This window comes from Phyllostomus discolor, chromosome 4, assembly GCF_004126475.2.
Source record: "Phyllostomus discolor isolate MPI-MPIP mPhyDis1 chromosome 4, mPhyDis1.pri.v3, whole genome shotgun sequence".
Lineage (NCBI taxonomy): Eukaryota > Metazoa > Chordata > Mammalia > Chiroptera > Phyllostomidae > Phyllostomus > Phyllostomus discolor.
This window is the reverse complement of record NC_040906.2, coordinates 176,034,460-176,062,276: the sequence shown is the minus strand read 5'-3', so window position 1 is coordinate 176,062,276 and position 27,817 is coordinate 176,034,460. Positions and strand designations below refer to the sequence as shown.

Genomic DNA, 27,817 nt, shown 5'->3' with positions numbered 1-27,817 from the left:
GAAAAGTAGGGACCTACTTTGTAATCTTGGTAGAACCAAGATTATTCTACTCAGCAAAGCTATCATTTAGAATTGAAGGGCAGGACTTCCGGCAAGATGGAGGCATAGGTGGATACACCGTACCTCCACGCACAACCAAGATTAGAACAATAATTTAGAGCTAGAATAACACCCAGAACTGATAGAGAATTTATCTGAATGGAAGTCAAACAGCCAAAAAGTTGAAGTAGACCCGTTTCTCCAGACTGGTAGGAGGGGCAGAGAGGAGGAGCAGCCGCGGATTGTGGTGCGCCCGGAGATCAGGGAGAACTGGGCACTTAAGGCACAGGGAGCACGTGAGTCTTCTGGGACACGCAAGATTGCAGTGGTGGACCCTGAGTATGCAAGCAGCTGCTGGCAGACCCAGTGAGGCGGCGACTGTGGAGCAGGGCAGAGCTCCCAACCAAGGATCCCAGAGAAGGAACTGAGATTCCTGCAGAATGGAACTACCGCCATTGTTCCCTCCCATCCCCGCCCCCACGTACAACGTCACAATCTAGCAACTGGGGTGCCCAGCCCAGGTGAACACCTAAGGCTCCGCCCCCCACCGTAACAAGAGCAACCAGACTGAAAAAAAAAAAAAGGAGAGAGAGAGAGAGAGAGAGATATTTCCAACAGACAAACAGATCAGTCCCCCAGGACTCATCCTTTTGAGCAACCAATAAATAGCCAATCTATCAGATGCACAGTTCAAAACACTGGTGATCAGGAAGCTCACAGAATTGGTTGATTTTGGGCGCAAATTACATGAAAAATGCAGGTTACCATAAAAGAGATGAAGGAAGATGCTCCGAGAACCAATAGTGAAGGGAAGGAAACTGGGACGCAAAACAATAGAGTGGACCAGAAGGAAGCAAGAAACAATCAAGCAGGAAAGCATGAAGAAATAAGAATTCAAAAAAATGAGGAGAAGTTTAGGAACCTCCAGGACATCTTTAAATGTTTCAACATCCGAATTATAGGGGTACCAGAATGGGAAGGGGAAAAGCAACAGATTGAACACATATTTGAACAAATCATAAAGGAGAACTTCCCCACTCTGGCAAAGGAAATAGACTTCCAAGAAATCCAGGAAGCTCAGAGAGCCCCAAAGAAGTTGGACCCAAGAAGAAACACACCAAGGCACATCATAATTACATTAGCCACGGTAAAAACGAAGGAGAGAATCCTAGAAGCAGCAAGAGATAAGGGGACAGTCACCTACAAAGGAGTTCCCATCAGACTGTCAGCTGATTTCTCCAAAGAGACCTTACAGGCAAGAAGGGGCTGGAAAGAAATATTCCAAGTCATGAAAGACAAGGACCTACATCCCAGCAAAGCTCTCATTTAGAATGGAAGGGCAGATAAAGTGCTTTTCAGATAAGGTCAAGTTAAAGGAGTTCATCATCACCAAGGCCTTATTTTATGAAATGTTAAAGGTACTTATCTAAGAAAATAAGATAAAGGAAATACATGTATAGTAAAAGGACAGCAAACTCACAATTATTAACAAGCACACCTAAAGCAAAACCAAAAGAAACTAAGTAAACAACTAGAACAGGAACAGAAGCACAGAAATGGAGGGCACATGGAGGGCTAGCAGCAGGGGGGTGGGAGGAGGAGAAAGGGGGGAAAGGTACAGAGAATAAGTAGCATAGAATGTAGGTTGAAGATAGATAGGGGGAGGGTAAGAATAGTATGGGAAATACAGAAGCTAAAGAACTGATAATATGACACAGGGACATGACTAAAGGGGGGGATATGGGTGGGAGATGGTATACAGGGTGGAGGGGAGTGAAGGGGGAAAATGGGACAACTGTAATAGCATAATCAATAAAATATATTAAAAAATAAATAAATTAAAAAAAATTGAAGGGCAGATAAAGAGCTTCTCAGACAAGGGAAAACTAAAGAGGTTCATCATTTCCAAACCACTATTATATGAACTGTTAAAAAGACTTATTTAAACAAAAGAAGATTGAAACTGTGAACAATAACATGGCAACAAATACATATCTATCAGCAATTGAATCTAAAAAGAAACTAAGCAAACAGAGACAGAATCGTAGATATGGGGAACGTCTTGACGGTTGCCAGATGGGAGGGTGGTATAGGAGGAACCAGTGAAGAGATGAAGGATTAAGAAGTACAAATCCATATTTACAGAATAGCCATGGGGATGTAAAGTTCAGTATAGGAAATGGAGTAGCCAAAGAACTTATATTCATGATGCATGGACATGAACAATGGTGGAGGGATTGACTGAGATGTAGGGGTTGTTGGGTGGAGTGAGGCGAAGGGGGAAAAACTGGGACCAATGTAGTAGCAAAATAAATAAAACATAATTAAAAAATACAAGGATTTCAGAATACTTCAACTTATGATTGCACGTCCTACTTACATATGGTTGCTTACAGCTTTTTAGTACTATACATTTTAATCTATGAATTATATTATAGACATTATTATTTTATACAGACAATATTTATTGAAATTTACTTAAATGTATTCTCTCCCTGTCCCCCCCCCCCCCCCGCCCCCAATCCCCTTTTGGTCTACCTCTTCTTCTTGTGTCTCAGGCATTCTTTTAAGGTTATTTTTCTCCTATGTTAATATTTTTTAAATAGAAGTTTTCATACTGTGCATTTCATTTCCACACCTCCACCCTCCCAACCAAGCATTTAAAAATACATGGGGACATTTTGTCATCACAATGATTTAGTGGTACTTCCTACCATTTTTAATTTGAGCTAGGGATGGCAAACATCTTGGAATACACATAGGACAAAATAATTGTTCTGGTTCCTTTATGAATTTCAGTGGTTTTGCTGGACATTCATGTAGATGAAAAAGCCTTTGATAAATATTTGAGTCTAGGAACTCATTCCATTAGATAAATCTGACATTTAGCAGTTTTAATGCACTAAGTTTTCCATGATCATATAAACTTTGTAAATTAAGGAAAGAGTATTTTAATTTTTTTCTGAATTTTAACAATAACAGTTTACTATTTCAGAAAGTCACATCACTAATGGCTATATTAATCCTGGATTTGGGTTGCCAATACACGTCACTTATTTTAGTCTGACTATGTAGCTGTCACGTTGCTGGTGATTTTATGCATGTGCACTCACAGGCATATGCATATATAGGTATTGAGATGTACAGCTTCACCCACACATAAAGTTATAAGAGTGCATACTCTGCTAAAATGTTTTTTTCTTTATGTAGTCACGAGGAAATGAAGATTAAGAATACATTTTACCAAGAATCATGCTGCTAGGGCTAGCAGACATATACTTATGCTCCTGGAAGTAATGGCATAGACCTGAGTATATTGATCCTGGCTAATATATAGAGTGCATCAGATGTTGTTGGACTGGGGAGTAAAATAAGCTGGATAAGAGAGAATTTAATGGCACGGTCACGTGTCTGTGGCTTGGGTTTGGGTTGGCTTATTGTAGCTTGGACATGACCTTAGTCTGGGCATTTATCAAGATTGAAAACTGGGTGAGGAAACATGATTATCCATTGCAGCTTCCCGCAGTTAGCGTTATAGGTGGTATCTCATGGAGTCTCTCTAAAATCCATCTGTGCCCTGCTACTTGTAACATAAATCTCTGATCCCTTAAATGTGTCAAACAGCATCATTTCAGATGTGGCTCGTTTACTTCTCTAGCCTCCTTATTTCCTCACTTTAACTCGACTAACTCAAGTATCAGAATATGCTAACCTCGCTCTCTCAGGTCCCCATCCTTTGCATATAGCATATCGTTTGTTTTCACTTCTTTCCTCGAGTTTTCCATCGGATTAAAAGATGGTTCTAGGTTTCCACAGCAATGGCACATTACTATAAAAGTGAATTGCAGAGTTGTACTCTTTAATTTCTTTTTGTGTTTGTTAGGTTATGAAGGCTTCCTCTTGGAAGGTCTCGGCAAGTGCTCAGTAAGGGGTAGGATTACCTGTTAAAGGAAATCAGCATTACAATGTATCAACACCATTCCCTCTTCCGTTGAAATTTTCAGGCAATTTCAGTTTCACTTCCTTCATCTTTCTCTCACTGACCTTTCTCCTTTGCACTTTACCCGCCCCCCCCACCCTCCCTTAATCCTTCAATTTAGGAGTTTGAGGGCAAGCAATCCTCCGGGCGCTCCGCAGGTCCACTAAAAGCACTCCCGCCCACCCAGGAAACTACGCCGACGTGCTGACGTCATACGTAGTGCTGACGTCTGGCCGTCCGACCCACCTCTCTGAGTCGTCTAGAGATGTTTTTTGCGATTGCTAGTGGGCACCTTGAGTTCTGTTGGTACCGAAGACCAGTCGCTACGAGCACCAAAGGCGGGGCTTCGCGGACCCCTGCTTCCCCAAAGTAAGGAGACTTGTTTTCCGGATGAACTCAGGGGCAGCCAAGGGCCCACCCCAAAGTGCTTGCCGCGGTTTCCCGGGGAACGGCGCTGCACGTAGGCCGGGGTGGGGGCGCGGGTGCGCAATGAACAGAGTCTCCTCGGACCCAGAGTAATGGGCTTGGGCTTTTGATTTTTGACAGGGGATGGCCCATTTCTCGGGAGAGGACCAGGCGATGCTACAGGCGATGCTGAGGCAGTTGTTCCAGAACGTGAAGGAGAAAATCACTGGTGCTCCCTCCCTAGAGTGCGCCGAGGAGATCCTCTTACACCTGGAGGAAACTGATGAAAATTTTCATAAGTAAAATTGCTTTTGATGTCTTAAGCAAACAAACCACTTGACCCAGAAAAGTAAAAATGTAGTTGGATAAAAAAATGGACCTTTGATAATTGTCAAAATATTACCCAAGTTGGAGATTTATTATTTCATTTATCCAAATACCAAATTTATTTATTTATTCTTTCCTTATTTCCCCAAACATCTGCTCACCTTGTTTTCACTGCCACACCGACATGCCCTAATTCTCCATTTCTTTTTCTTCCTGGGCAACACAGAAACATTAATTTTAAATTATATATGTTCTTTTGAGAGCAATTCTATTATTTCAAAGTAGTCCTGTCTGTATGCTAAAAAACATTTGATTCTCAAGATTCCTGTACCTTTGCTGATCTGATATCTCAATGGCTGCAGCAATTACCCATTTTGAGGACTGCAGAAGTCCCGAAGTGAGGTTATTAACTTCCTGTGGAATAGCTTAAATTTCTATGAAGGCATAAGGCACACACTCAGGTGTCTGTGATACTTGTCAGGAATATGTGTCATAGATGTACGGAGTGCTCTGGGTTGGGGAGCAGTATGGTTAGGAAGGTGAGTGAGAGGTACAATTTCAGGTATGTTTTGAAGGATGATTCTTTAGAAGCCTGTGTTTTTCTTTTGATTTGATTCATATAATTTAAATTAAGCCTCTGAATTGAAAAGTTTACTGCTGGGTGTGTCAATTTATTAGTAATAGTGGTGTTTTTAATTTAGTGTTTGCATTTTATTTTGATCTCACAGAGATGACATTTAAATTTTTTCCTTTTTAATATTAACCTTTATTGACTTTGGGGCGCCCTGAACTTACCCTTATCTGAAACTTTTACTCATTTCATCTGTGGGTGTCAGGGAACCCTTTAATATTTTATGCAAAACTTTGCTTGCAGTTTTATGGAGGAAGCATATACCTTTTCACCAGATTCTCAAGGGAGTTTTAAAACATGGAAGAAATTTCTATTAATGTGGAGTTGCTAATTTCATTAGTGTTTCTGGTTATGCATATGGCTTCTTTTGTATTTCCCTGATTTTCTTGTTTATTTCTTCATTAAATCCACTACTAATAGCAGTTATGGATGTTAATTTCTGTTTTTTATTTTTTTTGTGGGAAACTTTTAAAACTTTTGTAATGAACGCTTAGTTCATTAATTTGTAGCTTTTCTTCTTTTTTTAAATGTAAGCATTTAAGGCTATACAATGACCTGTAAGTATTGCTTTAGCTGTCTCAATTTTAAAATGCTTTTCAAGCTAAAGATGGCTCATTATTCTGACAACCGTCATAATCATGTAATTTATTCAGTAGTTCATTAGGTAGACTAAATGCCTGTTGGTTAACTAGTATAATTAATATTTACTGTTTACTGAAGAGATTTGTTTGTGGCCTACCTAAAAAAAATCCAGACACACTCATATTGTAACTAATGTGTAGTCCTAAAAGTAAGATTTATAATCCTAACAGTATATGAGTAGTTCGTAGTGTTCAAAGTATAGATAGTAAAATTCATGCGTTAGCCTCACTAGCCTGATAGCTGTTTCTTAGGTGGAAGGAATCTTTATGTAGGGAAGGAACAGTGGAGCGGGGAGACTCTCCTTTTGGTATTTTCATACTCTTACCATCTTAGAGTTAGAAGAGACCCTATAGGTTATAATTAGTTCAGGTGCTCCTATTTTCATTTGTCTTTTTTTCCACTGACTTAAGTCTGAACACTACGTGTTCTTAAGCCACTTAGATATGCCTTGCATCCCTACGTGTTTCCTACTGCAGAATATCTGTCCTCCCATCTCCACTTTCAGAACATTCCTTCTTTAAACCCCCCTGCTGTTGTCATGTTATTAGCAAGAAAAATAATCTCATTAAACAGACTTGCAGGGAAAACTGATGTCCCTTAGGCCACTGGCATTTTTGTAAGAAAATGGTTGTTAAAGTAATTAAGTCCATAAATGATAGAATTTCAGGTAGTGTAAAAAAGTGGGCAAAAGTGTAATCATGTAAGGAGAAACCAGAATATAGGCAATCAGCCCTATCAGGTGATTTGCCCCAAGGGCAGCTGCCCTAAACACTTTTCATAGCCTCATCTAGTTTTTTTACTGTGATCTCTAAACATTCTCTAAAAGGTCCAAATTTTCCCCCTTTTCTCTGAAAGTAGCAGCAAGGGTCTGAAGTCTGTGGGAGGTGAGCAAGGTAGGGAAAAGGACATTGCTTATGTTATGTGTCATGTTTGTGTAAATTTTTTACACTTGGACTGCCCCTCTTATAAAACTGATAGCCCTGGTTTCAATATTGGCTACACTGGAATCAGGCAGAGGCTATTTACAGAATATTGGTGAATCAAAATTTAGTGGGGCCTGGCAGAGGAGGAGTGGTATAGGCTGGACCTTGGTGTTTTTGAAAAAGTTCTCTACATGATTCTGATATGCAGCCAGGGTTGACTTACTTGCATTTCAGCGTATATTGTATTACAGTGGTTCTTCCTTTATCCCAGGCGGATACATTCGCGTGCCCCCAGTGGATTTGTGAAATCTAGGATAGGATCACACCCTATATATGCCATTTTTCTTTCTATTTACACAAGCTTTTTACATAAAGGAAGCACTTTATGGCCTTACTTTGGCATATTCAAATTGCCAGCATCACTACTCTTGTGTTTGGGATCATTATGAAGTAAAATAAGGTTTACTTGAACCCAGGCACTGTAATACCTCCACAGTCAATCTGACAACTGAGATGGCTAAGTGACTAGTGAGCAGGGAGCATGTCTGGCGTGGATATGCTGGACAAAGGGATGACTCTTGTCTGGGGAGGGCTGGAGCAAGAAGGCAAGAGATTTCATTATGCTACTCAGAATAGTGCTCAGTTAAAAACTTATTGTTTATTTATGGAATATTCCATTTAATGTTTTTGAACCACAGTTGACCGTGGCTAACTGAAACTGAGGGAAGAGAAACCACAGATAAGGGGAAACTACTGTATGGCTTTACTTTTTTTTTTTTTTTTAATACTTAGCAACCCTAATGATTGTAGCCCTGAATCTGGTAATTTTGAAGGAACACAATAATATTGAAGGAACAAATAATATTTGTGGAATTGGGTTTATTCTTTGTTTAACAGAAGAATCTGTCAGTGACTTTAATTAGTGAACTCTATAGTGTGTTTCAGTATTAATTTCAAGAAAACATTAATTATGTAAAGTGCTATCCCTTTATAGAGAAATTGCTAATATATGTGTGCTTCTGTAATTAATGAGTGAAATTTTAGTGTTTACTATGACTCAGAAGTTTTACTTTGGATCAAAAGGGTGCAGGTGATGTAAAATACTCACTGTTTTTACATAGCCTTTTATATACTAATATACATGGTTAAATTTATCATTTAATAAATGCCATGATTTTGAAATACAGTGTTTTAAGAATTTCAAATACAGCATTATGATTCATACTTAAACTAATAAAATATATTTTTAAAACATACCTTTACTGATTAATTTTTTTTTGTATATGATTGAAAAAGTTCTTGTTTATTTAAATAGCTAAGAGGATGATTTCCTAAAACAAACTTGTACTAGATTTTTTTCATGTTATGTTGTGATAGTAGTCTTTGTGTCTGTATATTTTGAACATGTCAAAAATTCATTATGGAACAAAATTATTAAATTTTCTTGCAAAATCTAGGTAGTAAAGCTATAAAGAAAAGAATGGAGAAATTGAATGTTCTTTCACTCAACTTTGTAAGATTTTCCTGTGTAAATGTGAAAAAAGCCATATTCATCAGTAGTAAAAAACAAAATGATATGCACATTGCTATTTCAACTGAGCTGCTTCTGAAATGTGATGAGGTCATCATGTTTTTCCTTAGCATCAAGCAACTGTCCTCTTAGGTTTTCATGTCCACCTCCCATTTAGGAATTTTTAGAGAAAGATGCTTTTGCATTTATCTTGTTATAGTGTCATTGAAACCAAATCTTTATTTTTCTTATTAAATTATTTTAAGGTAACAAATTAGATTAGTCAAATATATGTTGGTAAGAAAAAATTCAATGTATAAGAAAATACTATGTACTAAGCACTTTTTACATTAGGATTATCATCATCATTAAGTGGGAAACTGAAATTTAGCAAGGTCAGATATTTAATCTAAGATTGCAAGATTGATCGGTGGGAGATGTGGAACTTAAAATTGATGCAAACCTAAAATATAATCTTGTTTTTTCCAGCACAATTAGAATGTGTTAAGTCAGAAAGTGTTAACACAGGAGAGTCTGCTGAAAATAAATCTGAAAGGAAAAGGCCTAAAATAGTAGCAGAATTGAATTACATTAATCCTAGTAAGGATCCTCTAAAATACATTATTAAAATTTTATGTATTTTTGTGGCAATTTTTGTATTTCTTAAATAGAAATTTGAAACAAGGAGGAGACTTTTACCAGTACCTTCAGTGTTCCAAGTTTTGTAATGCCTGAAGCGAGAACTGTCAAACTGGCACCCTTCAGGTCATATTTGGTCTGTGGATATTTTGAAAGTCTCTTTTAGGGACAAATGGGTTTTATTTTTATATGAAATGAGCAGAATATTGTTCTACATCCAGAATAATTTCCAAAATTGTTGTAATGGGCTGACACATCTGTCATCATCAATGATCTTTTGGATTTAATATAGACTTCATAAGAGCAAATGGATGGCATCAGTACTATCAGGGTTATAATGAAGGAAAGAAAGTACTTAATTTTGAAGAAGTATTTCTCCAAGCCATAACAACAATAAATGTTTGTTTGTATTTAAAAGTAATTACTAGTTTTCCAACAATTTCTATCTGGGAGCACCATCATAGGAGAACAACATACCGTGTAGTCTAGGATTTTATTGTCTTTTGCGATGAATTCAGATGGTAAGAGAACCAATGCAAAATGAATTCTCAGATGAGAACTTGAAGATGGGTTACTCTTACTCAAAGAGAAGGACCCATTTTAAAAAGTGACTGTCCACTAATTTGGGGTTGGAGGTTCTCAGAGTTTTCCAATGATCAGTGAGTCAGTAGAGCATCATAAGGGCACGTAGACAGCCTGGGAGTCCTTGCGTAATAGAGGCCTTACCCTCTCTGGAGGTCTTTTTTTCTTAAAAGGCTTATTCAAAAAGAGCAGTAACCTCTTTAGGTAAGATTCAGTCTGAGGTTCCTTTGGGTTCATTTAACTTGGAAGGTAAATCAAAATTTTGAGGCGCTTTGAAGGGGGTCTTCTGAAAGAGATTTCTGTGGCTATAGATATCACCATGGTCTAAAAATGATGCCATTAGAAAAAAGTGGATGGTAATTCAGGTTCCCAAAGAGGTTTTTTTTTTTTTTTTTTTTTGGATATACCCTTTACTTTTTGATGGTATTATCTTAGTTTTCTTGAATTGTTTTCTTAATGGACTTATGTGGTATTTCTTCACTGCCTCAGTTATGAAAACATCATTTTTGTTGCTTATTGGTTAGTTTTAAACAAAGTGAACACAAAAGTTATATTTTTCAGTTAAGTATTCATTTCTCCTAATTGCCTGATTTGTGGCACAGAGATGGGGCTGATAAAACTAAGAAATAAGGATAAATTGGTCTTTCCATAGTGGAATTGATGGGCTGTAGAATTTGTCTTCAGAGACTCTGTCTCTGTAGTGCTACAGAAATAACTTAGGTTTGTCCCACCTTCTGTTTCTCACTAAGTATCTCAGAGATGAGGAGGAAAACTGGTGTGTCTGATTGCTGAGGTAGGCCTGGGCAAACCTAAAAACCTAAAAGGTTCTTAGGACCTTTTATCTCTCTCTGTACTTTCTCCCATATTCACTTTTCTCTCCCCTTTCCCAGTGGTAATAGCCTGGATGTGCAGTCACACTGATTGGCTGAAAGGATGATCTATTTCTGGATCCCTTTTCATTTTCTAAGATAAAGAAAACAATGATAAGTTTTAAGTACTGATATTTCAGATATTCCGATTCTTTATTCAGAGAATTCTTGGTTGTGGTGAGTGAGTTGTCCTGAGAGCACAAACCTTTCCGACTTCAGATCTCATCACACACATCTGCCATCTCTGTCTCAGGGTCAGCTGTGTGTTTGTGGAGGCAGGATAGGGACTGTCCAGTGCCAAACAAATTAACAACACCTTTAAGGATTCTCTTGAAAACTTAATCTTTGAATTTTTCTTGCCTGTAAGTTTTCACTATTTTGTATAAAATGTGCAAAGATTTGGTTTATAATTAGAAATATACAAACCAAGAAATAAGTTAACATTTAAAATATAGCAGGGGGATGGTGTGGTGGTTAGGGAGTGAAGGGATTGAGCAAAAAGGAAAAGGACCCATGGACATGGACAACAGTGTAGTGATTGTTGGGGGGAGAGTGTCATAATGAGACTTGTGGAAAAAATGCAATAAAGATTTAAAAAGTATATGGGCATATTGTTTGTATAAGGGAAAATCTTTAAGTAATATAAAGCAATGAAAAATTTTGGGTCTTGTTTTTTCTTGGAGTATTTCTGAAAATTAGTGTTTGTTATTTTGATCCAATATTGAAGAACACTAAGTTTACAAAATGACTTTGTCTTCTTCTTCTGCTATTCTTAATAGATACCTATTTTCTTGAAGCTGTGAGATCACAGGTTAAACACTGAATGTAAATATTAAATATTTAAAAGTAAATTCAATGAATAACTTGAAATAAACCTTTCAGTAAATTATAACTTGAGAAAAAATGTAATAGATTTAGCTCTCTAAATGAAATTTAAATCATATACAAATTGGTAAAAGTATGAGTATTGTATTTACTTCCCAGTCTCAATTTACCACTATAGAAAATCTTATTTTATTATTTGAATATTTTTGGAATTTTTACATCTTTGGGACAGTGTGAGGTGGTGGGAATGATAATGGCTTTGGAGTAAGGTGGACCTATATAAGTAGCTTGCTTATTTGACAAGGCTTTTTAACTTTTCAATCTATACCCTTACTTATTTTATCTATCTCATATGGTAAATAAAACAATATTAATATGTACTTAGCACTCAGCCTAGCATATGTTAGTCGCTTAAAACTAACTCCTTATTTATACACAAATTAGTATGGTTGGTGGTTTGTTGAGAATATTGAGTGTGGCCCCATTTAAGTGGAGATTCCCTGATAAAGGGGCTTGATTAAGTATTTAAATTCCAGGTCAAGGAAGTTGTATTTGAAAACTAATAGGCAGCTGATAATTAGTTTTAAATACAACAGTTATTTATTGAGACATTATATATGTGATATGGTTTGAGGTATTGGTAAGAGTAAAATGGCTCTAACAGAAGAACAGTGATTTTTAAGAATATGATACAGCATTTAGGGTAAATATGAGAGGGAAGAGAGTGGAAATAAGAAGACAAGCAGGAAGACTGTTGTAATAATCTGTGTGAGGTGACCTGGTTTGTACTGATGGATACAAATGGAAAGAAAAGCAGGAAGTGTGAAGCCAAGGGACGTGCAGGAAATGTTGACAAGGGGTGGCGCCTGGGTGGGTATGTGGAGTGGGTGGGCTGAGGTGCAGAGGTGAAGTTAAAGAGTATTCCACGGCGTCAAGTCTGGGAGTCCGGAAACATAATGTTAGTGCAAGCAATATGGTGGATAGTTGGGGAGAAGGGAGTTCTGTCTTCGGTACGCCACCCTTTCTTTCTCTTCTCTTTTTCTTATTGGAAGGAATAGAGGAAGAATAAAAGACCAGGTACAGGGGCAGTTAATTATAGCATATGCTACCTGAAATTATTAATAGGCATTAAAAGAACAGGGATCTAACCACTAAAATATTTAGAAAGGATACGCTAATTCAAATTGATAGCCACTGATGTAGGACGTGAAGAGATAAATCCTTTTCCTGTGCTATATTTCAGTGCAACAAGTATCGTAAAAGGTATTGCAGAAGATATGCCAATAAGAGAATTGGTTCCGTACTCAAGAATATTAAAGAATATGTAAATCTGGGTTTAGATATCCTCAGGAGCCAAGCAAAAGACAAAGCAGGTCATATACTGTATACAAGACAATATTTTGAGTGCTCATAGGGGTAACATACTTTTGGGGCTTGAGAGAAAAAGAATATCAGGTTTGGGGAACCAGGAAAGGCTTTATCATGAGTTAGCTTTTTAGGTTTTAGGAGGTGATCTACTTAGGGAGAGGTTGTGGTAAAGTGCTAAATGGATGAAATACTGTCAAAGGTATTGGGAAAATAAAACATGGAGAGTGTTGGGTATGTGCGAGGGGTAGTAATGAGACCTTACTGGTAGGATAAATTGGGGTCTAAGAGGGCTTTAAATGTCAGTGAGAAAATGTGTCTTACATGTAATAATAATGATAGTAGTAATAGCTAGTGCGTATTATTAAATCCATGTCAGGCCCTGTGTTAGGTGCAAGACATACATTATCTATAATCTTTATAGTAATTTCCTTGATAGATGCCTTCCCCAGTTTATAGATGGAAAAAGACCGAAGCCTAGAGAGGCTATTTAATTTGGGCAGCCTCAGACAGCTATTAAATGGGAGAGATAAATACTAGTTTCACATGATTCCTAAATGATGGCAGGACCTGCTTATTCTGTTATTGGGATTATTGCTTCTTCTGTTAATCAAAAAGTTAGCTAATGCAGAGGATCGTGAGATGATACCTACATATTTTAAATATTTTTAATATAAAGCAACTAAATATACATTTATTCATTACTATTTTGGGTTAATACGGCTTCTTTGAGTAGGAATCTGTTGATCAGATTTCCAAGAACCCTAGGCTAGTTTAAAAGCTACCCAAATACAGACTCTGTCTGGAGCAGTGCTTCTCCAAATGTGGTCGTGGGACCAGCAGCATCAGCATCCCCACCCTGGGAACTGGTTAGAAATGTCAGTTCTTGGGCCCCACTGTGTACCTACAGAATCCAAGCTCTGAGAGTGGGGCCCAGCAAGGCCTTTAGGTGATTCTAACTCATGTTATAGTTGGAGAACTACTGATTTATAGGAGGGCTCATGCTATTGTTTGGCTGAAGGTTATAAGATATGAACATTAACCTAGTGGCTGTGGGAAGGGAAAGAGAAGTTGGAGAGGAGGAATTTATAAGCTAGAAGAGAAACAGAATCAGAGAAATGGATATCACATGGAGGGATTTCAGTGGGGAGGGGGAGGTAGGAATAGCAGGGAAAGGTACAGGGAAGAAGAAGCATAATTAGTAGGCATAAAATAGATGGGGAGAGATAAAAATGGTATAGGAAAAAGAGGACTCAAAGAACTTATATACAACCCATGGACATGAACTAAGGGGGGTGGAATGCTGGAGGGTAGGTGGGGCAAGGCAGAGGTGGGTAAAGGGGGAATATTGGAAAACTGTAATAGCATAATCAATAAAAATACTTAAAGAGTTATAGCTAACTAATTGGAAAGGAGCTGTAATGGAGAAGATTGTTGTTAAAGCCGTTTGAGGCTATACACAGGTATCTGGTGGCACCATTAACAAAGATAAATGTTAGAGAAAAGAGGTGGCTTGTGAGAGGTGGGTAGGGTGATAGATTTGGTATGTTGACTGATGTGGTAAAAGAACATAAAGTAGCCTTGTCCAGTGTGAATCGATCTGGCATTTTGGCTGAAGAAAGAGCTAAAGAATGCACTCGTTTATAATGAATCTGGAGTTGGAACTATGGGAGAGGAGAATACGTTTGCTAAACTCCTTTTAAGAAAAAATCTGGTGGTTTATAATGACAAAGTCTAAGTTTTTGTCTACTGCCTCCTTAATGTAAAATAGTGGGATAAAGTAGATTGGATCGTTGCCAAGTTACGGATGAAAAAACTGAGTCTTTCCCGGGCCACACAGCTAGAATGGTAAAGCTGGAGCTGGCATTTTTGATTCTTAGCTTGTACTTTTGCTATAATCTCACGTGGCTTCATGTCAAATATTTCTACTTGACTTTTGAGGTCTGCACTGTCTTTGGCAGACCTGAGAAACTGCTGAAGCAGCCCTCGGCATTCCAGGCAGCAGTGATGTGTTCAGAGCTAAGTGGAAATGGGCAGGGCAGGAAATCTCACTCAGAAACAGTTAAAATTGTAAAGGAAATCCTTTGGCTACCTGGGTAAGGTAGCTGTTCTTTAGAACACATTCAGTACTTTAATAAATACTGCACTGAAGACTCTATGCTGCATACCATGATGGATTCATTATCATCAGAAGAAAACCAGTCAGGCTGTCCTTGATCTGTCCTGCATGTATGCAAGGCTCTGATCCAGTGGTATGTTCAAAGTGAAGGTCTTGGTTATAGTGGCACTTACAACATGGACCATCCTAAATTATCTTTGTCATTTGAGAGACCACAAAAACTCTAACTTTTCTAAATCATAATATTATTTATAATCATTGTTCTCTATTTTCAGTAAACATGTTTCATAAAATAATTACCCACTTTTAGAACTCTTAATCTCTCATATTTGATATATGGTCTGAGTTTGTAATTAATTTTAATATTAGCAGGAACCTAACAGTATAAAGGAAAATGTGCAGTATATTATTGAATTGTCTGAGATACTCCCCTCTACAAATATAGAAAAGAGCTGATTAGGTGGAATTTAGGTCAGTTACCGCTTTCAAAGTGTACAGAAAAACCTGTTGGTTGGAGCTTAATCTTTCCCTCTTTATTTTGTCATAATTGCTGTTATTCTAGCCTGGTTTTCCTCATTAGACTGAACAATCACCAACATCTGTAACAACTGCTCTCCCTTTCCTTTAATGTGCACTACACACCAGAGATGGGAGCATTAAAAAAGTGTGGAAAGACTCCTAACCCACTACAGTTTGGGTTGGTCTTGAAACTTGCTGCTCCCTTCCCTCCCCCTCACACTGCGTATTGTTAAATGATTTGGGATGAATGACTAATTTAATTCTACTTGAAGGTAAGAAATTGGAATATGTTACAGATCACCCTGTGCTAACGCTTTTTCTAGATGTGGTTGATGAGTTTGTGATATTTACTGCATTTACTTTTAAAATAATTTGTTTTAGCTATGAATTTGTGAAGTACCTAAGACAGCACATATGCAACACTTTGGGGTCTATGATTGAAGAAGAAATGGAAAAATGGACATCTGATCAGAATCAGAGTGAGGAATCTGGCTACGACACAGTTGTGCAGCATGTCACTAAAAGAACTCAAGAATCTAAAGAGTGAGTATGCCCTCAGTAATATTTTAAAGTAATTTTTCTCTTAACACGGCTCCTTGAAAGCACCCCTGACCCGCGCCCTGCAGTCTGTTTTCCTCACAGCAGCCACAACGATCCCTGGAAACTGAGTCGGATTGCGCTCCTCTTCCAACGTGGCACTTTCCAAAGACTTCTCATCTCACTCATAGTAAGATCCAGATTCTTCTGTAGACAAAATACCCACCATGAGCCTTCTGTTCCCTCTGGCACCTCATTTCTTGTCGTATCCCCTTTGGCGTTGCTTCGTCCACACCAGTCTTGTTCTTTCTCAAACAGACCAAGGGATTTGTACTCTAATTGCTTCTAGTTATTTGTGTGGCTTACTCCTTCACTTTTCTTTAATGGACTTTACTTTTTAGAGTAGCTTTAGGCTCATAGAAAAATTGAGCAGAAGGTACATATTTCTTTCTCACACACCCACTGCTCTTATAGATGGACAGACTTACCCATTGTCAACATTCCCCACCAGGGAGGTACATTTGTTTCAATTGAGGAACCTACGTTGATGTATCATTGTTACCCAGAGGTTGTCATTTACACAAGTGCTTTCTCTTGGTGTTGTGCATTCATTGGGGTTTGGACAGATTTATACTGCCATGCCAGTATTTGTTGTTATCGTATATTAGAGAGTAGTTTCACTGCCCTAAAAATCTTCTGTGCTCTGTCTATTCACCCCACCTCCTCTCAGCCTCTGGAAGCCACTGATCTTTTTTTATTGTCACCATTGTTTTGCTTTTTCCTTTTCTGGAATGTCATGTAGCTGAAACCATACAGTATATTGCCTTTCAGTTTGACTTCTTTCACTTAATATTATACGTTTACGTTTCCTCCATGTTTTTTCATGGCTTGAAAGCTCATTTTTCTTTAGCATTAATATTCCATTGTCTGCGTGGATGAGGCTCCCCGGATACTTTTAAGCTTTGGCAATTACAAACAAAACTGGCATAAGCATTGCAAGCAGGTTTTTGTGTGCACATATATTTTCAACTCCTTTGGGTAAATACCAAGGAGAGTGATTGCTGGGCCGTATGGTAAGAGTGTGTTAAGTTTTGTAAGAAACTACCAATTGTTTTCCAAAGTGTCTGTACAATTTTGCATTTTCATGAGTACTGTGTGAAACTTCTTTCTTTGTAGGTAAAATAAACTATAATTTGTTCAATTCAATACGTTCATGTTCAGAACAAATATAAATTTGCTTTAAAAACGTCCTATATTGGCCCTGACTGGTACGGTTCATGGATTGAGTGCCAGCCTGCAAACCAAAGGGTCACCAGTTCTATTCCCAGTCAGGGCACATGCCTGGGTTGCGGGCCAGGTCCCCAGTTGGGGGTGTGTGAGAGGCAACCACACATTGATGTTTCTTTCTCTCTCTTTTTCCCCCTTCCCCTCTCTCTAAAAACAAGTAAATAAAAATTTTAAAAAGTCCTATATTGTTTCTAGGTTTGTATATTTGATAAATGTGAATGTTATTTACCTGTTTGACAATTTAGAAATGACTTGAAATACTCTATATAGAAAAAATTAAAGAAAAGCTCTGAATAAAAAATTTAAAACATGTTACATGTATTACTCATATAAACAAAACTCATTAGGTAACCCATATTATCTTCACCAGTCACTAAATTTTTAAATCACATTATATAGACTGCTTAAAGTTGTAGTCACACACATCATTATAAAACAGATAAAATATAAACATTAAGTTAAATTGTACCTTAACTTTTCTGTAACATCCTCCTTCTATCCATCATAAGGTCACTCATAATTAAATTTCTGGAAAGCTTATAATAGCAAATATTAAGGCTCACCCCACTTCCCCCAAATTTTTACGATGTAAACTTACATTTATTAATCTGTATTATTTGTAGTATATTCTTTTCTTTTCTGAGATAGTATATGCTTCCTTTTTCCTATATTTTATTGATATCTACTTGAGTAAGTATTTTGGAGCACTTTGGTTATTAGTAGATATTTTTAGAGACCACACTAGCAAATTAAGCCTAATAAATTGACATTTATTAACTTACTGCCTCAGGACCCTGAACAAGACACTTCCATCTGAAAGAACAAAGTCACTTTGATTATAACATTCATGGGTTGGATTGCTTATTGTCACTTTAAAGTTGATGATTAACTAGTTTATCTTTATTCTGGGACTTTCTGAAAGGTAGATGAATGGTGTGGACTTTTAAGTATTCTTTACACTTTACTGTAGAGTTACACTTAATATAATCATGGAAGGAGAATATTTTTATGTTAGTAAGTTATGCTCACATACCATTGAACTTAATATCTGGAAATTGAAACTCAATAATTTTTTCTGTGTGAATGTTATATTTGTTGAACATACTGGAATTTGGGAAGAGCACAATTTTATGAAATATTATAATTTATACTTAAATACATTTATCATCCTGCTGATAATGAAAGGGTAGGAGAATCTGCTAAACTTTTGATAACTCTGATATACCATCTATGTACCTGTGATTACTGAAGAATTCACACTTGAAGCAGGATAAAGTGAATAGCACTTGGTATATGTGTCCTGTCTTTGATTTTAATACTAATCACTCTGAGAATGGGGTTGCATTATGAGCAAGTGGATTCAGAATTTAACACCCTAATGCATTAAAAACTAAATTACATTCATGTAAAATGGATATGTTTCAAGAGCTTTACGACCAGATATGTGGAAGTTTGAGTTCTTGGCCCTAATTTCCAGGCCTCTCTATAAGAGAGCAACATCATGTAATCTCTGTAGAATTCATTGTCAGGAACTGGAACATTGTTAGTTGAATAGCAAGTCCTGATCTTGCATAAGACTGAAGCAATTTCCTTAGCACAACGTAGCATTTCCATGAACCTGTGTTTAGGATTCACTCTGTAGCATCAAATTGAGACTGTATAAGGTATAGTTGGTTCTAGAGGCTGGAAGTCCAAGATCAGAATGCCAGCATGGTTGGGTGAGGGCCCTTTTCCAAGTCGAGGACTTCTTGTATCCTCTCTTGGCAGAAGTATATGTAAGTTCTTGTTGCTCCACTTATTCACCAGCATTTGATATTGTCAGTGTTCTTGATTTTGATCATTTGTCATAATTCTGACTTTAGCAATACATCATTTTGTCTTTTCTCCTCTCTGATCAGTTATATACTCATCACATATTTGATAAATAACAGCTATATATTTAGGTGTTAGATCTTGGGAATATAAAGATGACTCACTCTCCAGTAAGTCATGGTGTATTTGGGAGTTCGACATTACACTGAACTACTGGGTTGGCCAAAAGTTCGTTTGTTTTTTTCTGAGATGGCTCTAGTAGCACTTAGTTGTCTTAAACTTCATTAGAAACAATTTTGTTAGGTTGTGTTGTGACAGCTGTCATATCAGCATGCATTTAAAAGACACCAAATTGGTGAATTTTTGTGTAGCCATTTTAATATTGAAGATAGAAGGAAAAAAAGCAACATTTTCCATGTATTATACTTTATTATTTCAAGAATGTTAAAAATACAACTGAAATGCAAAAAGGGATTAGTGCAGTGTATGGAGAAGGTGCTGTGACTGACTAAACATGTCACAAGTGGTTTGCAAAGTTTTGTGCTGGTGATTTCTCACTGGATATTTGGGTAGACTAGTTGATAACGATCAAATTGAGATATTAATTGAGAACAATCACTGTTATACCATGTGGGAGATAGCCAGCATATTCAAAATATTTAGCTCACGTATTGAAAATCATTTACAAAACTTGGTATGTTAATTGCTTTGATGTTTGGGTTCCTCATAAGTTAAGTGAAAAAAACCTTCTTGACCATATTTCTGCTTGCGATTCTTGGCTTAAACTTGATGAAATGTTCCCTTTTTAAACGAGTTGTGACAGGCAATAAAAAGTGGATACTTTCCAATAATGTGGAATGGATGAGATTGTGGGGCAAGTGAAATGAACCACCAGCAACCACACCAAAGGCCGGTCTTCATCCAAAGAAGGTGATCTTGTGTATGTGGTGGACTGCTGTTTTGATCTCCTTCCAGAAAACCAAATGATTAATTCCAACAAGTACTGCTCCCAGTTAGACCAACTGAAAGCAGCACTTGATGAAAAGCATCCGGAATTAGTCAACAGAAAACACATAATCTTCCCTTAGGATAACGTAAGACCACATGTTTCTGTGATGACCAGGCAAAAACTGTTACAGCTTGGCTGGGAAGTTCTAATTCATTTGCCACATTCACCAGGCATTGCATCTTTGGATTTCCATTTATTTCGGTCTCTACACAATTCTCTTAAAGGAAAAAATGCTAATTCCCTAGAAGATTGCAAAAGGCACCAGGAGCAGTTCTTTACTCAAAAAGATAAACAGTTTTGGGAAGATGGAATTATAAAGTTATCTGAAAGATGGCAGAAGTAATAGAACAAAATGGTGACTACATTGTTCAATAAAGTTATTGGTGAAAATGAAAAATGGTATCTTTTATTTTTACTTAAAAACAAATGAACTTTTGGCCAACCCAAAAGAAACTTGAAAGAGATAGTTTTAACACAGTGTGGTAAGTATTATGATATGTGCAAAAGGTTACATGTGGAAATATAGAGGAAGAGTATGTTGGTTAGAATATACATTAAACAGCTACAGTAAATAGACACCAAAATATAGTGGTTCAAAGAAGGCAGTTTGTTCTCTCTTCTATAAAGTTCGAAAGTACACAAGTGCAAGGTGGTAGGTGGGTCAGCTCAATGAGTTTATCCAGGGATCCCAGGTTCCTTTCATTTTATTTCCATTATATCCTAGGGTAGAGGCTGGAAAGCTTTTCCTGTAAAGGGTCATGCATAAATATTTTAGGCTTACAAGTTTTTGAGGTGGGAAAACTGACACAGACAATATATAAGTATGCATGTGTTTCAATAAAACTTTACAAAAACAGGTGGTAGGTTAGTTTATGTCCAGGAGATATATTTTGCCAACCCGTGCCTTTGGGTATTGCCTTCACCTGCGTGGTTGAAGCAGCCACACTACCACACAACTCTATTTCAAGCTGGCCACGGGAAGAGAGAGTGGAGGGTAAGATTCTTTATTCACTCACTTTCCATTGGCTAAAACTTGGTCATCTGCTCACATTTATCTGCAGTGGACACTGGTGATGATTTGGACACTGCCATTTGCTTTGTTAATTTGGCCCCTGGTCTTGGATGTAGGTGATGCCTTTTGCATCTGGTTTCTCTTCATGCTGGGGCATCATGATTGGTTCCTGTGTAGTGTGAAGGCAGGTGTTGAAGCTTTGAATATAGCTCATTGTTCCAGCTTTAGAAAACTTGGAATATATACCTCAGTCTTCTATTACCTAGTGGAATTTATAACATTAAATCTGATTTACTACCTTGGACAGGCCCCCTTCTGTTTGGACAACTGATTCTACTACATAAATATGTTAGTGAACAAAGTGACATTGTACAGCTATTAATAAATTTAGCAAGTTTAAACCACTAATATGTATTAAGTAAAAGCCATAGAAATTAATACTTCTTATTTCTTGATTAGGAGAAAAAACAGGAACTGGAGTTATTTCTATTTTTGGATGATATTATGATTCCTAGTATATTTCTGACAGTATTATTACTTATTTTTAACAGAGTACTAAAATTCTTTATTAGTCAGAAAATTAAAGCATTTTAATGCTAAAGAGTAAAGTTTTATATGTGATTATTAGGAAATAACTTTTTGAAATCTTTTTTTTTTAAGATTTTATTTATTTATTTTTAGGGAGGGAAGGGAGGGGGGGGTGAGAGAGAGAGAGAGAGAGAGAGAGAGAGAGAGTGAGAGTGAGAGAGAGAGACAAACATCAATGTGCCATTGCTGGGGGTTATGGCCTGCAACCCAGAAATGTACCCTGGCTGAGAATCGAACCTGGGACACTTTGGTTCCCAGCCCGAGCTCAATCCACTGAGCTATGCCAGCCAGGGCAGGAAATAACTTTTTATCTCTGGGTAAGCCATTTAATTTCATGTGTATTAGTTAATCCATATGTAAAAATTAATACAATAATAATTGTATTCATTATTTAATAATAATTATTATAAATTATTATATTAAAATTGTATAGGACTTTAAAAGTCTTAATGAATGCTTGTCTTCTGCTTTGTGAATATGATGAAAGATTTTGAGTTGTACAGAGAGTTATTTTTTTTCAATATTTTTTGTGGTTCTTTAGAAATTACTTGGGCTAATGTGGCAACAGTGCATCTACAGATAAAATTTTTACTCCAATAATTACAAATTCCTTTCTTAATTTAAAATTTTGATATTTATTTTTTAATAGAGGTTTGAACATGAATTTATTTGTAGATCTGTTATATACTTATCATGTATATAAGTAAAAATACAATGTAGAGTTTTATTGTTAATTGATATATTTTTTATTCACTACCTTTTAGAGCATTTTGTTATTTTGACTTCTTGTGGTATAAAGGAATCTTCTCAGTGGTGTCCATATGCTGTCCTATATCTGTTTGTCCTTGGCTGTTTAAAAACTGTAATGGCTACTATTGAGTTCTGGCTCACTGAACTCTTGGTTGAGGGTGTGGCTCTCTAGTTTCCTTCTCAAAATTATCATTCCTGTCTTTTTCTGTGGCCAGTTGGCTGATATTTCTTGCAGAGAATTTATTATAGGGGTTTCAGGAAGGTCTGGAGTAAACATGTCTAAAATGAAACAGATTTTCTATGGATATTAATTACCCTTACTTTTTCTCTGTAAATCATTGAGACTTACTTTTGTATTTCTCATTAAATCACCAGAGTGTAAGTTTTAAGAGGACAGGACTTTGTTATTCACAAGGCTATACCTAACTGCAAAGGAGTCTGGGGAATGTAGTTTAGTCCTATGCCCTGCTATAATTCAATTCCTGTGGAAGGAGACAACAGCTTTTGGTAGATAGCTATTAATTGTTTCCAGAGCATTGTTACGGTTTCCTATTTCTGGCTGCTCAGACTTTGTAGAGGAGGAAGCTGGGGCTTCCTGGCTCAGTCATCCTGCAGGTACTTCACCAGGCAGTCTAATCGGTGTCCTAGGATTCGTTCCTGTTTTCTGTGTCAGTTACTTTAATCCTGGATCCTCCCTGGATGACCTCACCTCTACGGCACTTGTCTTGTGTGTGTGTCTTGTCCTGTTTTGTTCCTAACCTAGTGTCATCTTCTTTCAATATTTTCATGTTTTATTATAATTTCTGGGACTTTAAAAATTATACATATATAGCTATATGTATTACGTTTATTTATAGTTACATATTATGCAAATCATATATTATTAAATAATTTGACCAAATATATATCTGGTCAATAGAAATGACATATATTTAATAATACATAACATATATCTTTTAAAATCTTGAAACTTTAAAATTTTTGTCTATTATTTCTATCCATGTCTCACAGCATGATTTTATTGCTTTTATGAGAGATTACCTTACCTATCCTTTCTTTGATTTATGCTGTTACCATGACCTAATAACCAAAACTATAAAAAGGAAAGTTTCTGTGCTTATTTTCCTAATTTATTACCATTACTATAGTGATAAACAATAAATATTTTTATTTCCTTTATATTTATAAAGAACTTTGAGATATATGAGGTCTGTCTGGAAAAAATCCAACCATTGTTCATATAATAAGAATGGTTTGTGCAACATCGATGTATCCTGGCAGCCAAGGAGAGTGGACTGGAATGTGCATGTGTGAACAATGATAACTTCACTGTACTAGTCAGTGGGGGCGGTAGATGGATGCTGTTGAGTGAGATACCTACTGTGTGGCTGTTGCATTCAAAATGACTGAGTAGAGCAACAGGTCTGCATCAGATTTTGCGTTAAGTTTGAACATTCCTCTATGGAAACTATTTAGATGATTCAAAAGGCCACACTACTGGCAACTGGTGATTGGCAGCTTCATCAGACAACCTGCTTCCTCATGCATCACGTCTTATGCAGAGTTTTATGGTAAAACAGCAAATCACCCAGTTGACTCAGCCCCTCTACAGCCCAGATTTGGCACCCTGTAACTTCTGGTTTGCCCCAAAACTAAAATCACCTTTGAAATGGAAGCGATTTCAGACCATCAGTAAAATACAACAGGGCAGCTTAAGGCGATTGGGAGAACTGAGGTCCCAGTTACCTAATTTGAAGCAGAATGAGGCATCATTGTCCTGTTATAATGTTTCTTGTATCTTCTTCAATAAATGTCTCTATTTTTCATATTACATGGCTGATTGCTTTCCGAACAGACCTCTTATATTCTCAATTATTTCTTGCTATAGCCATGTGAAATAGGTTTGCATTTTAATTTTATTTGTAGTTGAGGGAAACAGACAGAACTTACAGATGATGACAGAGCTGGTAGGTAAAGTAGTCAGGATTCTAATTCAGGTTTTTTTACTCCAAATTTAGTACTATACACACTATGTTTGTTTAAATCTTTACTTGAGATTTAGATATTCCAGTGGTTCAGTGGTTCAGGTCATAAATAAATAAATAAATATAAAACACCCCCAAATATACTCCCATAAATATATAAAGACCTTATTTATTTATTTTAGAGGAAGAGAAAGAAACATCAGTGTGTGGTTGCCTCTCTCATGCCCCCTACTGGGGACCTGGCCTCGCCAGCAACCCTGGCATGTAACCTGACTGGGAATTGAACCTGTGACCTTTTGGTTTGAAGGCTGGTGCTCAATCCACTGAGCCACATCAGCCAGGGCTATTTCTTATCTCTAAAATAAAGGGCTAGACTAGATTATTTTATGGTCTCATTTAACTCTAAAATTCTGTTTCTAGGGATTGTAGATCTCAGTTGAATATAAATATGAATACACTTAATAAATGGGGAAATTTATTATAAGTGTTTTTGAGAGTTTTAGATTCATAGAGCTGAAGGGGATCTTAGAAGTTATCCAGCAAATAACTCCAACTAATTTCAGGAATCCCTTTTTTATCATCCCTGACAGTGGGTTCTCTAACTTCTATTGAAATGACCCACTGATAGCTTAACCCTTATTTAGGTCCAAATTATGGCTACTGCTGCCTGTAGATATATAGAATTGGCTGGTGATAAGGAAGGAAAGAAATAGAGGGAAGATAGAGAAATAAAACATGATACTGTAAAATAGGCTGAGTTTTGGTAGTATGATATTAACAGTTGACTTTATTGATAAATAGAATCCATGCCACTGGAATATCTTGCCTTAGACTCTGTTAATGTTACTGCCTTGGTCCTTGTAACCAGATGACAAAAACCTTAGAAAAATACAATTTTGGGATCCCCTATTAATTTTTATTATTGTTATGTGAATTCTGTTGTGCCATTCGTTCTTTAAGAAAAACTGACATGTTTTTTTTTCTCTTTAGAATTGTGTTCTTAGAGGGATTTTATGGAAAAAGACAGGTAGTTTAGTTGAATGTTTTAACTTGTGCTAATAGTCTTTCTCTTACTGAGACTGCTTTGAATGTAAAGGTACAAAGAAATGATGCATTCCCTGAAGAACACCATGATGGTAGTGGTGGAATCTATGATTAACAAGTTTGAAGAAGATGAGATGCGAAGTCAGGAGAGGCAGAAAAAAATGCAAAAGGAGAAAAGCAGTAGTTACTGCACAGACAACTGCTCTGACAGTGATTCGTCATTCAATCAGGTATGTTATTTAGTTGTGCGTTTACGTCTTGAAATAGTGTTTAATAAACACTAGCTTTAAAACATTCTTTATTAGCTAGATTATTTTTCTGCTTTCTAGTTATAAGCTTCAGAAGAAAAATAAACAATACAATAACCTAATATTAAAGATTTAGTCCATGAAATAACTTCTTGTAGAATTATATATTCAGTGAGTGATAATATTATATTTGAGGCATGGAGAAGGGCTCAGGAAAAGTACAGGAAAGTATAGGAACAAAAGTTCAAGCAGCATTGTAGTTATGTCTAGGGTGCTATTAGTACCTTCTTTTTTTATGTTGTTTTATCTTTCAGTATTATTCATCTCACATTTCTGGGCTTTACATCTTCTGAGTCTTATATTCTACACATTGCAGTTGCTCAGTGAATAATAATAGTTTTCATTTGCACGAAGGTACACTGTTCTACTGGGACATTCAGCGCTCATTTAAATGCCTTGGGAAACAAAAATTCTGTGTTTACTGCCAAATTGAAATAGATCACTTCCTTCTCTTGTTCCGAATGCATTTTTTTTGCTTGGAATTATATTTGAAAATCATTTATAGTAGTACTGCTAAAAGTGTACTAAATAAATGACTGTTCTGTCAATTGTATTACAGAGTTACAAATTTTGTCAAGGAAAATTGCAGTTGATTTTAGACCAGTTGGATCCAGGGCAACCAAAAGAGGTAAGTTTAAAGGGCAGCTGTTAAGTCTGTATGTATGTGTGTGGGTGGGTAATGACTATTATAATTAGAAGCAACTGGGCTGTTCCTCTTGAAGATTGTCTTTATTATTACGGCAGTGCTGGACTGACAGGCCTGCTAGATTTCCAAGTCTTGAAATGAAAGGTCGAGTAAGGGAGACTCTCCTTAGAGAATAGTTGTGATTCGTAGGATTAAATTTTTATTTCTAGTTTCTGGTTTCAGTTTTGAAGGGATGAAGTTATGAGCAGTTTTTCCCCAAACTGTTCCTTAACTGTTGCTTTATATATAATATTTTAGTGATTTCTTTGAAGAAAAAAATCATTACATGTTCTTTCTACTTCTGGAAAATGTGAGCAGCCTTGACAAATATTCATTTATTAGAAAAATGATTTTCAAGAAGCAATGCTGTTGAATTGTATCTATTCATATTTTAAAAGTTTGTACAAATTACTGTTTAGGAAGTATCATTCATTTGAAAGTTAGGCTGAAGTGGAAAATATGTAGTATTTTGTAGTAACTAAGACTCTTGTCTGTATCTTGCCATTTGGTCCCCATGAATGAATAGTTATGATTTACTCCCACTGATTTTCTAAAAAATTAGAGTAAGATTTTTTCCTCTCAGAATTTTATATTCTGACTTATTTTTTAGTTCACAGTAAACACTGTATTTCAAAAGATATTGAAATGAGATTTGAATTTTATATGGTAATGGTCTTCTTGTCTTTAGTTTAAGTGATTATTTAGAAATCTATACTTGTTGAGAAATCTTATTCTATGTTTGCAAGTAGGAAATTCTTAATGGGATTTTGTCCTAAAAATTAAGAGGAACATTTGTTTAAAAACTCTTCAAAGTTCCCCCAAACCCTATCATAAGTAAAGGAGTTATTTCATATCAATACAGAGACATTTTTAAAATACATTTGTATTCTGTCTTTTTTACCTAATGTTTGCAACCCTGAATCAAAGTGTCTGGTTTCTGAGGTCTCAGCTCTTGTCTTTGACTGTTCACCTATTTATTTTTTAAATCTCCAGGCCTTAGTTATTTCAACTGGAAAAAAAAAAAAAAACAGGTTTTGAGGAAGAGGCTGGAATTGGTGTGTTATTACTAGTTGGAGAGTGAATGGGGGAGAAACTTTGTGACATTCGTAATTGGAGGAGAGCTACTATTCTCCACTGCTGTCCCTTGGGTCACACTTTTTTGAGTGAATTCAGATTGGATTTTGAGAAGAATGATTAAGAAGTAAGCTTTCTGTGAAAATACAGAAATTCAATTTTGTGTCATGCTGCTGAATGACTTTTTTCTACCTCAGTAGTTAGAAGGTCAGGAAGTCTGGTATAGCAGCAAAAACAAGTGTAGATGTTTTGGGAGGATTGTTCCTATATCCTGGGATGGGAATGCTTCTCTCTTTCAGCCTGCAAACTGTAGGAAATCCTCCTCAAGTGGAGAAGGCCTATAGGACAGGCT

At 36.6% G+C, this 27,817-nt stretch overlaps 1 protein-coding gene across 1 annotated transcript in view; it reads left to right on the top strand.

Moving 5' to 3' along the window:
* Positions 1 to 4,231: 4,231 nt before the first annotated feature.
* The window catches only part of TBC1D32 (TBC1 domain family member 32), a 178,045-nt gene continuing 154,459 nt past the window's right edge, over positions 4,232 to 27,817 (top strand). The window contains exons 1-5 of the mRNA XM_028509899.2: positions 4,232 to 4,387; positions 4,565 to 4,722; positions 15,756 to 15,917; positions 25,451 to 25,628; positions 26,266 to 26,334. Coding sequence (XP_028365700.1) covers positions 4,568 to 4,722; positions 15,756 to 15,917; positions 25,451 to 25,628; positions 26,266 to 26,334 — 564 coding nt within the window. The 5' untranslated portion in view covers positions 4,232 to 4,387; positions 4,565 to 4,567. The remainder of the gene's footprint in view (positions 4,388 to 4,564; positions 4,723 to 15,755; positions 15,918 to 25,450; positions 25,629 to 26,265; positions 26,335 to 27,817) is intronic.